The sequence below is a fragment of the Myxocyprinus asiaticus genome, chromosome 46, assembly GCF_019703515.2.
Source record: "Myxocyprinus asiaticus isolate MX2 ecotype Aquarium Trade chromosome 46, UBuf_Myxa_2, whole genome shotgun sequence".
Taxonomy (NCBI): Eukaryota; Metazoa; Chordata; class Actinopteri; order Cypriniformes; family Catostomidae; genus Myxocyprinus; species Myxocyprinus asiaticus.
The window spans coordinates 3,465,001-3,480,000 of NC_059389.1; the positions used below are offsets into that span (position 1 = coordinate 3,465,001).

Consider the following 15,000-nt stretch of genomic DNA (forward strand, 5'->3'; position numbering starts at 1 on the left):
ACTTTTGTGTTTTTAAGGTTTAAAATGTCAAAAATGAAGTATTTTAGTAAAACTCAATGTGCCCTTTGCACTTTTTAAAGTACACTTTTACAGAAATACCCTGATTTAGAGTTTTATTTGGTTATAATAAACAAAAAAATCTAATTGGAACAATTGTTTAGCTTTTTGTCCGATTAATCGAAAAAATAATCGTCCGATTAATCGATTAACAAAATAATCGTTAGTTGCAGCCCATATATATATAATGTGTATATATATATATATGTATGTATGTCTGTCTATCTTATAAATAATAGTATTCTTATATTATAAGTGCTAAATACGAAAGATTGTTTTTTGGACACTGATTGCTGCCTGTATGGGCGGCCATCAATGTTTTGGTTATCCAAAACTAGGCTTTATGTTCTGTATACATATTGTATAAGTATATTTTGTAAATAGTTATGTTTTCTTATAGCTCTGTTGTGTGTGTGTGTGTGTGTGTGTTTTTTTTTTTTTTTTATTATAATAGCGCTAAAACTTGAGTGCAGTGTTTCATGGCATTTATTCAAAGTTTTTAAATTAAAAAAAAACAAAAACATTTTAACCATGAAACCAAGTGGCCCTTTGGAAACTGTGGCCATTTTAGGTTTTGTCCCTAGTTCGAGAACAAAAGCTTGCAGGAACCTCATTTTTTGTTCGATCATCTTCAAATTTGACATAACTTCTTAAGACTTGTGGCTTCGAGAATATTGTAACATATTTCTGGGTTGTCTTGGCACTTTTATTATTGTTTTTTAGATTATAAAAACATGTTCAGCACAAAATATTTCCATTACTATAAACTTCAGCTTCTCTAACTTAAAAAAAAAAAAAAAAAAAAAAAAAACCAATTCTGAAATTTGGGGAAATAAAGCCCCAAGTGTCTTCTTTCAAAAGATACAACAACTGTGTCCATACTCCAAAGGGTTCAGAAAATAAACCATTTAAGTTCAGGTATGTCATTTTCATGGTTTGTGCTCAAAAAGGGGGTGGTATAAACAGGTTACTTATTACAATTCATTAATATTCATGAGCAAGTCTTCTCCATTGTAGCAGAACCCCTCAGCATAGTGGGGTCCGTAATTTCGAGTCAAAGACACCAAACAGCGCCACCGGGTGGACCGGAAGTCAGAAACCACGTGTTTTTAAAAACGTTCATATGTATATGTTTTGTGTATATTATATTTATTAATGTATTTCTGACATTTAAAATGTTTATATAATTATTTTTTTAAAGAATTTTTATTTTTTATTTTATTTCAATAATCACTTTTATTTTGAAAAGTGACCTTCAGGATTTATTAACAGAATAACGCGCGTGTACGTGTGTGTGTTTGTGTTTATGTATGTTAACGGCCCCGTATTTTCAGCTCATTCCTGATCATTTTCACTCGCTCTCCGTTCCGACTTTTTTCATTAGAGTTCACAGGCTCTGTTTTTGTCTCACGCTTTGGATTTTGTCGTACATTTGGAGTCCTGTTTTACATTTAAACAGAAATACTCAGGGTAAGTGTGTCAATCCATATTCAGTAAACAGAGGTGTTTCATTTACATATAAATGCATCTAGTGTTTTTTATCTATTGTTTGCACTAAATTCGATTTATGTTTTTCTTCTTTTTTTTTTTTTTTTTTTTTTTGTATTTTTGGCATTTTTTTTACATTATATTTTTGCATTATATTTGCAACCCATCTGGGATACTTTTATTATTGTGTTTTTATTTTTATTTATTTTTTTTAAGTACAGCTTTTAAATATTGCAACCTATGCAATGTCTTTATTAATGAGCATTCGGAATCCACCGATATTGTCCACATTAGAGCTCATCTGCTTAAATGGAAATGGGAGCATTGAAGAAAAGACGAATAACTGTTTATTTTCTTTGGAAAAATGTGGCATAAAAATTGAGTGATTGAAGTGGAAAAATAAGCTACCAATAAAGGCCTATTCCAATTTAAAAAAAAAAAAAAAAAGCTAATTATGGACATGTTTGCTCACCAATATATTTTATAACATTAATACAAGGTTTGATCTGGTCTAGATGCTGGCCAGGCTGGGAGACCAGCTAAGACCAGCAAACCCTCTCAGTCTGGTTTATAAGTTTTTTCCAGCAGGGATATTTAATGATTTGTGTGTGTTTTTAGAATCATGAGTTCTCAGGTGAGGCAGAACTTTCACCAGGATTGCGAGGCGGCCATTAACAGACAGATTTACCTGGAGCTGTACGCCTCATATGTCTACCTGTCCATGGTGAGACAGCAGACATTTGTTATATTACTATTATTATTTGGATGGCATTCCCAGTTAATAGAACAAAGTGTGTCTTACGGGTTCAAAACTGACTGTTCTTCTTTCCAGGCATTTTACTTTGACAGGGATGACAAAGCTTTGCCGAATTTTGCCAAGTTTTTCCACGAGCAGTCCAAAGAGGAGCGAGAACATGCAGAGAAACTGATGAGTCTACAGAACCAAAGAGGAGGACGAATCTACCTGCAGGACATCAAGGTAGAGAACAACTCTCTTTCTTATTTAAAATAAATCGAGTATGGCTTTCCTGAAAAACAATTGGGAGTATTTGTTGATGTGTGTAGAAGCCAGATCGGGATGAGTGGGGAAGTGGTCTGGAAGCTCTGGAATGTGCTTTGGATCTGGAAAAGAGTGTTAACTTGTCATTACTGGAACTTCACAAGGTGGCAACTCAACACAACGATCCACATGTGAGTAAATAAAGACACAAAACATCAGTTCACAAGTAGGGATGCACCGATAAGAAAATTTTTGGCCGATATTTGGCCCATACATTTTTATTTATTTTTCAAATTTTCTCCCCAATTTGCAATGCCCAATTCCCAATGTGCTCTAAGTCCTCGTGGTGTTGTAGTGACTCGCCTCAATCCGGGTGGCGGAGGACGAATCTCAGTTGCCTCCACATCTTAAACCGTCAATCCGCGCATCTTATCATGTGGCTTGTTGAGCGCGTTACCGCGGATACCTAGCGCGTGTGGAGGCTTCACGCTATTCTCCGCGGCATCCATGCACAACTCACCACGCGCCCCACCGAGAGCGAACCACATTATAGTGACCACGAGGAGGTTACCCCATGTGACTCTACCCTCCCTAGCAACCGGGCCAATTTGGTTGCTTAGGAGACCTGGCTGGAGTCACTCAGCACACCCTAGATTTGAACTCGTGACTCCAGGGGTTGTAGTCTGCGTCAATACTCGCTGAGCTACCCAGGCCCCCGGTCAATACCAATTTTAACAAAAACCTATATGCCAATACAGATATTTTGCCACTTACCTTATTTTGTCACCAGATCATTGTTTTACTTTGAAATTATACTTAAAATATATACAAAGAGGTACAAAAGCTTTATCACTGTTCTTAGAATACAGCTACAAAAAATAACAAAATCTGATAACGTGATGACTGATGACTGAGGTTATTTTATGCTTCTAGAATATTTTTACACTTCTGTTCAAAATAACAGAACTCACATTTTACATGCATGTACTGTATATGATAAAACATTACAAATTCATATTATGCATATGTTCCACGGAAATGTCAACCACATCATGGAAAAATAAAACGTTTTAACCAAAGGAACAAAACCCCCTTTTAAATTCTGTATTATAGTGGTATAAACGATAATGTTGTCAAGACCACTAGAGGGCGCTGCTTGCTCACACAGCACTGACTGAAGCACTGAATGCAGCCTATATTTTAAAACATAGCCTTTTAAGTTTTAGTAATCGTTCAAGGCCATATTATGATTTTAATCTTAATTCAGTCAATCATGCAGCATTAGAGGATATCATACGATATCTCAGATGTCAAAGTCTGCTGGTTTCAAAGAGTTTTAGATGGTTTCCCTCATCATGTAGATAAGTGCCGCTTTCAAAACTTTCATGTCCGTTTATGCCGTTTTTTCCTCATTAATGTGAGAACGAGACGGGAAAAAAATTAAATATTACATTTTCCTAGGAGTGTCAATGCTTCTACATATTGTGGCTATTATTATTTCTGGATTATGCATTTAAATTCACAGAGTTTTTACAAAGTGTGTTACTAATTACTTACAAATCAACCATCGTTTTTCATATCAGCGTTTTCATGTTTATAACCGATATGCCGATGGTTTTAATTTGGTCAATAATTGGCAAATAAATATCGGCAGCCGATACATCGGAGGATCCTTATTCACAAGCACATTCACCCATTACAAAAATATACTGTGGTGGACCCATGGTACTGTCTTGGGATGCGCTGATGTATCAGCTGCTGATATTTATCAGTATGATATCCATAGGAATTGTACACCCAAAAATTTAAATTCTCATTATTTACTCACCCTCATTCCATCCCAGATGTGTATGACTTTCTTCTGCTGAACACACAGATTTGTTTTTTTATAAAGGCATCTTAAAAGTAATTATTAAGATACCATGGCACTTTTTTTAAAGGGATGCGGCTGTAATAAGCTTAGTTGGTCAGCTCTTAAACGCCCTCTCTTTCTGAATTTAACATGTCTTTTTGGTTTGTAGATTTGTGATTTCCTGGAGACCCATTACCTGGCTGAGCAGGTGAAGTCTATTAAGGAGCTTGCTGATTGGGTGGGCAGTCTGCGGAGGATGGGCGCGCCTCAGAACAGCATGGCAGAATATCTGTTTGACCGACACACTCTGGGAAAGGAAAGCTCTTAGACAATCTTTATCTCTCCATTATGTCCTGCATGTAGTCTGTTACACAGTCAAACCTCTGCATGTCACATGAGGGTCACTGCTGTGTTGAAAACCCTTTTGTAGTTTTAAGAAATTCTGCCCAACACTCTATAAGCCATAGTTGTAGTGACCAAACACTGTCTATGCCATAATTATTGTCCAAAAGTACTAAATACACTAAAGAATCCTTGAAACATCAACAATGTTCTGTATTTAATCATTGAATTGAGTTGATCGCAATAAACACATATAAAATGTTCAGTGGAGTTCTGTGTCCTCTTTCTACTAAAAAAATGTGTTAAATATTATGAAAAATATTTATTGTGTAGATACATAAATGGCTATGAGGAAAAGCGAGAAATCTGAGACAGACATGCATCATTTATTATACATACATAAATCCTGAAGGTCATACTGTATACTGATTAAGTGAAAGTGTGCCAGCAAAAGCAAAAGCTAGACCAGAATGCACTGCTCTACACTGCAAACAAATATTTCCGGATGACTTACTCCTTTTTCCTTGGCTCAATCTTTAATTGCATTGCTAAAAGCTAAGACAGTTTTACACAAATGCAGTTTTACACACTGCTTGCTGAATTTAACACATAACGTAATCAGGTCATGTGACAACAATATAGCACTATACTTGAAATGTTTATCTTACCATACTGCATAATAGTATGCAGTACACTAGTATTCCATTCTGAGTATAGCATAAGTGTTTTGCATGTAAGTTTTGCAAGCTGTCTTTAAATTTACAACAACAAAGTCAACCCAAAAATGAACACAGATTCTTTTCTGAGAACTTCTCACCTCATTCTGAGAATTAGGAATCAGTCAACAGACTTGACGTGAAAGCCGCAGGTTGGTACAAAACAGTTTAATTCTGTTGAAATCCCATGATGCATTATGTTTGAGAAGTTTGTTGTGCACCAGTGACTGTTTGGGAAGTGTGTAAGTTAAGACGGAAGAATTACAGATCACGCTTAATAAACGTCTTTGTCCAAATCAGAAGTTTTCTTTAAAGGTGAAGCGTGTAATGTACATCCACACTGACAGCAATTTGCAACAAAAAAGCCACAAGGAATCATTCATTTTCGATGCAAGTACTGTAAGCAGCATGAGTGTCCGCAACGGTTACCATTGCAAAGTTGAGAATAGTTTAACTTTATGCAAATGAGCAGCAATGCATATAAACAATGGGAGAGCATCTAACAGTAGGAATGGCCATCGAGCGCAATATCAGACAAAAATCAAAGGTAGAAGACTTGGTACTTAACATCTTTAATAAGGGAATGAACTACAATCCCATGAAACATTTGGAATGATGTAATCAAATTAAAAACAATAGAAAAATATAAAACTATTGATTTGAAGTTTCTGATTATAACTATAGAAATCTATTTCAAGTTTATTGCAAAATATACAGATATATACAAATATATAAGTCGTTTAAAAGTGTAGGGAGAGCGACTTGATTGCGTCATTTACAGTGTGTCATGGGAATGGGCGGTTGCTGCAGAGCTCTTTTGGTGCACTTTGTTGGCTGTGATTCTCTAAATGGAGGATCTTTCTCAGCAGGATCAAGGGTAATGTAGGTATTAACCACATATTCTGCTATCAATGGAGTTGAAATGACGCGAACTGATGGCTTCAGTTGAGGCATATACCATTGATTAACAACCTCAGAGCTCAGGGTAGGTCTGTCTTTAAAGGTGTATAAGTTATCGTTAAAAATCAGTTCACCTGTGGGAACACTTAATGGGAATTTACTTATGGAACCAGACTGTTGTGCTCTATTATGACCAACAACCATTGGCTGACCAATCACATAGAAGTCTGGGACATAAAATTCCTCTGTGGATCACAGGAGGTCCACCTCACTCAGAGCTAATTTTCACGGCAGCATTTTGCCCCCTACCCAACAGTTCCCCGTCAGCCAATGAGATCCCAGAGTCATTGGGAGAGTTGTGCTGATTGGCTGTCTGCCGAGTCGCGGGGGGACTTGTATTGACAGAATTGGCTGTTTTTGCTGTGTTGCTTCTGTTGATTGGCCAGGGGTTATTTGCAGTACCGTTGCACAGGTTTCCCGTACTGTTGATGTTGTTTGTACTGTTTGTCGTTGTGGCCGCATTTACACTCCCTGAACTGGCGGTGTTCATCTGAGATTGTGGCCAAAATGGAGGGGTAAACGAAAACACCCTCTCCCCTGGTGCCCCAACAATCCGGGCACTTGGGGGTGCCGACTGCCCCTCTCCAGATGGCGACGTGTCCAGAGAGAGTCGCAGAGGTAGGGGACAGCGCGACAACAGCCCTTGACTTGGCCGTACTTTGGGTAACATGCTCAACTCAGGCACGGGGTCAGGGAAGGAGAAAGTGGGAACCACCGAATGTTCACTGTCTTCGCCCACCCAAGGGAAGGCGGATGAAGCAGGTGGCGGCAGATTCCCAGGCGTATCTGGTGGAGCCAGGACTTGTGACCCCACAAGAGTTTGTGCCAGAGAGCCAGAACTGTTTACACAGTCTCCCTGCGCTCTTCGAGGTCTTGGGTGTGGAATGGGCGGTGGTACGCAGTGGATAGGTGTTTGAGGACAGCTGTAAAATCCAGGTCTTTCATATAGAGGCATGGAGGAGAAGGCATCCTCTGCCATGTCATGTTCTGTAGCATTCCGGGCATGGTTGGGCATTGGAGAGCTTTCAGGGTGGAGGTAAAGGGGAAAACGAGAGAAAGGAGCTCGAGGGCGACGCCGCAGGAGGGAGACTCGGGACGAGGGAGTTGAGCGGTGGAAACTAGGGGACTGGACGCCTAGTAGGCGACTCAAGCTGCCCAGGAAAGGAGTGGAATGGTTGGCCTCTTCATGTTCCTTAATCTGCTCCAGATTGTGCTGGAATTCCATTTCCTCTTTGGTAACACTGTGAGAGATAGGGAGTACCTTTAACCTTACATTTATCTCATAGTGATCATGTGTCCAAACTGACCATGAGGATGTTCTGTTAGACAAAATCATTTTTCAAGTCTTGAAAATTTTTTTGTTTTCCAATTTAAACTTACTGATGTATGCAATGTTGAAATATTTCTTTTTAAGAAAATTGTTACGATGATTGGTTTAAGGTCAAAACTGACCCTATTTACTTTCTTAATATTCCTTGAATATGGTTGGGTCTAAGTGTGTGTGTGTCCTCACCTGATGTCCAGAGCAGACCCCATGTATGATGGTTTGCGATGTTCTGCACTAGCAGCTGTGTACGGCGGCTGTGGTTCAGATTCATTCCAGTATTTATCTCTTTCAACCAGAGGAACCAGATCATACATCTCATCCACTGACAGTAGAGACACCTGAAAAAGCAAACATACATCAGTGCTTTCTGTAACAGTTTGCATGATTTTTTTGTATTTTTTTATATATATATATATATATATATATATATATATATATATATATATATTATAATATATTTTTTTATTTTATATATATATATATATATATATATATATATAATAAAAAATAATATATATCTATATATATATATATATATATATATATATATATATATAATAAAAAATATATAATAATAATAATATATATATATATATAAATTATTATTTAATTATTATTATTATTATTATTATTATGTTTTTTATTTTATATATATATATATATATATATATTATAATATATTCTTTTATTTTATATATATATATATATATATATATATATATATATAATAAAAAATAATATATATATTTATATATATATATATATATATATATATATATATATATATATATATATATATATAATAATAAAATATATATATAATAATAATAATATATATATATATATATATATATATATATAAATTATTATTATTATTATTATTATTATTATTATTATTATATATATATATATGTATATATATATATATATATATATATATATATATATATATATAATAAAAATAACATATATAATAATATATATATATTTTAATTATTATTTTATTATTATTATTATTATTATTATAATTTAAAAAAAAAAAATTTATTATTTTTTTTTTTTATCAGGATTTCGTGTCTTTTATTTGGAAAATTCTGCCTAACTGTTGCAGTTGGTTTGCTGTTGAGCTTGTCCCTATTTCCTGTTTGGGTTTCCATTGTAAATTTGAATTTTTAACACCATCCTTTTTGGTATTTTGCATTGTTTTTAAGTATTGGTCTTAAGTCATGTCATGTTTTGATCCGTTAATAATATTAGGTCCCTTGTAAAGTGCCTTTTTTTCTGTTATATTTTTCAATAAATATCTGCACTTGTGTTTTACTCACCTCACTGAGTAACACATAGAAGGCCATAAGGTGTTAAGAAAATTCAAATCCCAGTGATCTGTGTTATTGGCATTCATGATCCAAAACAAGTGGTTTTATGTAATTATATTTTTGTAAAATTGTACATATGACACATCAACTGTCATACAGTAAGCAGTTCAACTCAGGCAATATACAGCCATTTCTGAAGCACTTAGATGATAAACATGTCATGGGTGAGGCTAAAAATTGTACCTGTAAATTACGGTCCACCAACCAGTTTGTCTCAAAGTCGTCATCATCCTCGCCAAATGGGTTAATGAGCTGCTCAGCCACCTGAACAAACAGTCATGTCATTATCGGACTTTATCATAATCTTTTAGACATCTTTAGCACTGATGTAGTTACATTATGTCAGTGTGGTCAAATCATTATGGAGGTTGTGCTGCACTGTAGTTTTTGCTAAATTTGTATGTATAAGCAAGTTGTGGACCACCACATACTTTCGCATATTATTAAGTACTAACAGTAATTTTATTCTAAATAAACAGTTATTAGGGGCTCTGAATATGAGCTGGGGCCTCAGCCCAAATACATGCTGTTGTCAGTTGCATAATAAAACATCCCATACCTAAAAGTTGGACATTTGTTCTGTCTGACAGTACGTCTACATTTTCTAAAGTAAAGCTGAATTTTCTGAAAGAAAATGTTTTGAGTGGTTTTTAACATGTGGTTGCTATTTTGAGTGGTTGTGAGGTGGTTGCTTACAGACTCAAGTCAGAAGAGCCCACCACCAATTCTCTATGATTCTGGTCCCTAGATAGGGTCACTAATAATAAGATAACACACCTTGAGCCATCCAACATAGAAGAAGAATTGCAGTAAGGTGAAGACCGGCAGGTAGAAGTCAAGGCTGTGACCTGGATAACCTTGGGTTGGGTCAAGAAACTGCCGACCAATCAGACAAGCCAAAAAGAAGCTGTACACAGCCACAGTTACCACCTACCAGAAAGTACAACACACATACTGTTGAAAACTACCATAAAACATGCCAATAACTTAGTATTAGTCATAGTATTGAACATCATAGAACATCATTGCCCATGGCAACCAATCAGATATCACCAGTGCACATTCCAACCAATCAGAGATCATGATTTCCCATGGTAACTAATCTGAAATCCCCCTTGTACATTCCACTCACACATAATAATGTATCATATTAGATACAGCTTGTACACACTATTTGACACAAAACAAAACTGATTGGTGAAATTCTTTGTCAGGGGAGAAAACAGCACAATTTTGTATAATTTAAGATCAGGAACTCAAGAAATACAAATCAAGTTTATTCTAATCAAACAGTCTGCTTGGATCTACACAGGGAAATCTGAAATGTTACGGTTAGACAGGAGTAAACAGACTGTTAGTTCGGCTAGTTCTACCTCTACTGTTAGTACTAGTAACATGAAGCTAGTCTTGTCAAACCTGTGTGTAAACGAGAGGCAGACTAATCCAGTCATAACCGTACAGCCTCATACACTGAGAGCGCAATGTATTCAACTCCTACCAGAAGAAAACCCAGAGAAACATTGAATTGCTCAGAGAGAGACTTAATGGAGTTCTCAGTTATGTCTCATTAATATGGAGCCCCTTAGAGGACAGGTCGGGATTTTTTTTCCTGTAATAGTTTTGTGTCCCCTTGCAATACGTTTACCATGGTTTCACTTCAGTAACCCTATTTTAACCTTGATTTTCGGAGTAAAACCATAGTGATAGTACAGGAAAACAAAAACTATGGTAATAAAAATAATTATTTTGTGGTTATTATGGTTTCACTATTCAAATAGTATAGTTTAACTATGGTTAAAAACCATGGTTTTAATACAGAAATCAATTAGAAACTTTGTTTTGTAGTAACTGTTTTTTGTTTGTTTTTTTTTTGGTGGAAATTATTGTTTTACGATAGAGACATTGTAGTAACCATGACTGTTGTAGGCTAACCATGTTTGGTTTTTGGTTTTTGTTTTTGCGGAAACCATGGTTTTCCAATAGTAATATTGTAGTAACTATGAAAAGTAACCATGTTTTTTTTTGTTGGTGGAAACCATGGTTTTAATGCAGTGTACTGTATTCATGTAGTAACCATTTTTACTACAGCTTAACCAAGGTTAAACTTTTAGGGGGTCTGGGTAGCTCAGCGAGTATTGACGCTGACTATCACACCTGGAGTCACGAGTTCGAATCCAGGGCGTGACTCCAGCCAGGTCTCCTAAGCAACCAAATTGGCCCGGTTGCTAGGGAGGGTAGAGTCACATGGGGTAACCTCCTTGTGGTCGCGATTAGTGGTTCTTGCTCTTAATGGGGCGTGTGGTAAGTTGTGCGTGGATTGCGGAGAATAGCATGAGCCTCCACATGCTGTGAGTCTCCGCGGTGTCATGCACAACGAGCCACGTGATAAGATGCGCGGATTGACGGTCTCAGAAGCGGAGGCAACTGAGACTTGTCCTCCACCACCCAGATTGAGGCGAGTAACCGCACCACCACGAGGACCTAGTAAGTAGTGGGAATCGGGCATGCCAAATTGGGGAGAAAAGTGGATAAAATAAAAAAATAACCACAAATTTATGTTTTTTATCAATAGTTTTCATTTTCTTGTATTATTACTATGGTTTTACTACGAATATCATGGTAAAAATATGGGTACTCTAGTAAAACCATGGTAAATTTACACGGAGGGAACGCAAAACTGTTGCGATGGAACGCAAAACTATTACAGAAAAAAAAATTCTCTCCCTGTCCTCTAAGGGGCTCCATACTTTAGATAAATTCCATAGGAAAAATACACCCAAATTAGGCAATTGTTGACATACAGTAAATGTTTATAGCTTTAAAATAAATGTGGCATAGCTTAGATCATTTGCTTTTGGAAGAATTTGAGAAATGTTTGAATTATAATACAAATGTCTTATATGAATAAAAATTGTAAAAAACAATTGTAGCATAAAATAAAGTTACATTTTTTAAAAGAGAAATAATAAAACATTTAATTTAATTATATTTATTTTCTGGTAAATAATTACATCTTTAGCAATGTGCTATAACTCTTGTTTTGACAAAAGAAAACGGTCCTGCGTACGTTAAGGATGGCCGTCATAGCGACGTCATTATTAATTCGTCCCTCTGATCGCGCTCTCATGGCGAGACTAACAAACCACATGCAAGGAACCCAAAACTTATTATGTGGGGAGGGCAGTTCCTCTAACTGCCTCAGTTCCTCAGCGGTCATCAGACCTAAAGGAGAGGAGAGGATATGTAATGACTAATTGAGACTAAAAGAGACAAGATTGACTTCCTGAAGACTATAAACACTGTGGCTCTAGTTGTAAGAGCATCCAGACATGCCAATATTTGGCTCAAACAATGGCATGAGTTTAGGGTTGGAATACCTATTTTTCTGACCAGTGGCAGCTGGGGAAAGTGTTTGGGAAACCTGTTCGGAAACAATCATTATATTTGTAATTCCTTTTTCTTTCTTTTTTTTTTTTTTGCGGGTAGTGGTGCAGAAATTACACACTTTTAATAACTTAAGGGTGTCAAAGCTCTTAGGAAACTGGCCATAATTCCTTGTTGTTTCCTCTTTGAGTTTAAATACCAGACACTGGAGGGTACCAGCAAAACACCAGCTGAATTCCACACAGTTATAATTGCTGTTCTAGGCCACATAACTCAAAATAGCTATGTTACCCGCCCCAAGTCAATGCTCTAGATCCTTCCGATTTGTCACTGCCAGGGACAGATCATTTAAGAGCATCACAGTTTTACCATGTTTTTGGACATGTTCCATGTTAATACCCTGGTATTCAACAAAGTACATTGGAGTAAATACCATGACATTTGAATTTGGTCATCATTCAGTACCATGATCTATATCAAAGTACCACTGTATCACCAGCTGACCCCATCCCTGTACCATGGTACCATCACAGTACTTCAAAGGTGAAGTGTGTATGTCACTACCATCACCAAACCCCATCTTCCATTGGTTGGCAAACAGATAATCCCGGCCAAACTCACTCCATTGGTTGAGCCGATGTTGCTGTGCTGAGATGGTCGGGATTCTCTAACTAACAGAGGAATATTTTGAAAGCGCCACAGAGTCACAGTGTTTACACTTTTCGGGGGAATAAAATTACGAATGACTTTGCGTTGACTATGGTTTACCTGCCTGAACGAGGTGGCCCATGGTCGGGAACCTCTTGTAGACAGCAGTGCTGACCGATCGGTAGATGAGGATGCCGGATAGGTTGGCGTAGCGCACCAGGCTCCTGCGAAACAGTCTGGCACCTTCATCAGTGCCTCGCACGTGTCCACTAATCAACGCTGCCAGGCGATCCGGCCATGGGACGCTCTCGAACTGACCCCACCAACGAGAGACCACAAGAGTCACGTAGAAACCTGTAAAGAAGTTTTGTATGCCAGTACGTTTACATGTACTTTAAAAGTTAAATTCCAGTTGGACCAAAACAATACTTCTTCTTTTAAATGCTTTAGTCCGACTGAAATTGTACCAATCCAGTTTTTATGAAGTCGGACTAACAGACCTAGATAATGCTTCGCACAGCATGTATAGACGTTAATCGGACAATAATTGGCCTCAGCGTCCAATACATTTTTGATGGATAAAATCAAGTCCTGCCTTTTTAACCATCAAATATCCTGTTTTACTTTTTTAATTTTAGTAAAATGGATAGCGAATGCCGTTTCATGTTGAGTCTCAACGTCTTAGAGTGCTTTCACACTTGGTTCGATTGCTTGGACCGAACCCGATTTCGTTTCCTTCAACCTCCTGCAGCCCCCGCTGGTCTCTGTTCACATCATATTATTGGGGTCCGAACCACGGCCTGATTACATCATCAACGTGAATACAAGCGGACAGCTGTTTAACACTGTAACTAGGTAACAACTCGAGAAGACGTCAGCTTCACTGTGTAAGGTGAAGTATTAAAGTTTGTCTCTTTGGATTTACCCCCAAAACTTGCCATGCACAGAATGACACTTGTGTTTGTCTGCCACGGATGCATTGAATGTGCAGTGATGTGAAAAATGTTAGCGTTTGTCTGCCGCAAGCATACAGATGCGTTGCAATAGATGTGAAGAATGGGAGCTGCTCTCTGAAGGGGATTTATTTCAAGACAAGTAAGTATGAGAAATACATTATAACCTAATAATTGCAATCGGGAGTCATCACAATTGGTTCACTTCAACGATTTGATATGATTGCATTCATATCAGCAGTGAACCGTACTGGAGTTCACATGAACAGTACCCCAGTGCACCCAAGTTTGGAAAACAGCGTTCACATCATCCAAACAAACCAAACTTTGATGTCAATCGAACCCGGGTGCGCTCCAAAAGTGCTAGTGTGAAAGCACCCTTAATCAAGGGCACAGTGGTTATAGCTTTTGGCTCACCCTTTGCAAGGGACGAATCACTTATCTTCCAGTTAACAGCCCTTTGTTTACCACTCACCGTCCCTTTAAAATGAGAACGTGTAAAAGCGTTTGCGCTTTGTGAGATGTGATTATTTTCTTACCCAGTACGAATGAAACAGGAATTAGTTGAGCGTACTGATCACAGTACATGGACAGCTTTTCAAACATCCTACGCTGTCCTTCATCCAGTAGACACCTGTCAATCAAAGAGCTCCATTTAATCTGAACTTTTTGTAGTTTTTTAAACATTGTGCCATGGTAATATTGTGTTTTTTGGCCCACCTAACAGGGAACGTTCCAACAACTCTGGCTAACCTTATGTAAAGGTTAATGAAGCATCCTAATAACGTTATTTGTATTCGATAAAGGTTCTCTGAATTTTAGGAGAAAACAATCTTAGTGCTACATTGTTCGCAAGTCCATTAAACTGTATTTCTTTACATTTTCACTCCATCTCTG

General features: G+C 37.1%; 2 protein-coding genes across 3 annotated transcripts in view; one reads left to right on the forward strand and one right to left on the reverse strand.

The window, feature by feature from the left end:
- The first annotated feature begins 1,316 nt into the window (after positions 1-1,316).
- fth1b (ferritin, heavy polypeptide 1b) lies at positions 1,317-5,004 on the forward strand. Its single transcript, XM_051690095.1, has 5 exons — positions 1,317-1,527; positions 2,164-2,269; positions 2,378-2,524; positions 2,611-2,736; positions 4,567-5,004. The coding sequence occupies exons 2-5, from the start codon at positions 2,168-2,170 to the stop codon at positions 4,723-4,725; spliced, it is 534 nt and encodes a 177-aa protein (XP_051546055.1). The 5' UTR covers positions 1,317-1,527; positions 2,164-2,167; the 3' UTR covers positions 4,726-5,004.
- A 93-nt stretch (positions 5,005-5,097) lies between these two features.
- Positions 5,098-15,000, reverse strand: part of best1 (bestrophin 1) — a 13,121-nt gene continuing 3,218 nt past the window's right edge. Inside the window, exons 2-9 of one of the 2 annotated variants that reach the window (XM_051689956.1) lie at positions 14,643-14,737; positions 13,271-13,504; positions 12,186-12,340; positions 10,535-10,612; positions 9,896-10,048; positions 9,302-9,382; positions 7,929-8,080; positions 5,098-7,656 (exon numbers count right to left, since the gene is read on the reverse strand). In XM_051689956.1, the coding sequence (XP_051545916.1) occupies positions 6,624-7,656; positions 7,929-8,080; positions 9,302-9,382; positions 9,896-10,048; positions 10,535-10,612; positions 12,186-12,340; positions 13,271-13,504; positions 14,643-14,737 (1,981 nt within the window). In that variant the 3' untranslated portion in view covers positions 5,098-6,623. The remainder of the gene's footprint in view (positions 7,657-7,928; positions 8,081-9,301; positions 9,383-9,895; positions 10,049-10,534; positions 10,613-12,185; positions 12,341-13,270; positions 13,505-14,642; positions 14,738-15,000) is intronic. The other variant, XM_051689955.1, reaches the window with a different exon arrangement.

Bases quoted from the DNA above. Each gene is read 5' to 3' on its own strand.
- fth1b (XM_051690095.1), top strand. From the start codon at position 2,168: ATGAGTTCTCAGGTGAGGCAGAACTTTCACCAGGATTGCGAGGCGGCC. The intron at 2,525-2,610 runs GTAGAGAACAAC...TGATGTGTGTAG, and splicing joins TCTACCTGCAGGACATCAAG to AAGCCAGATCGGGATGAGTG. The intron at 2,737-4,566 runs GTGAGTAAATAA...TTTGGTTTGTAG, and splicing joins CTCAACACAACGATCCACAT to ATTTGTGATTTCCTGGAGAC.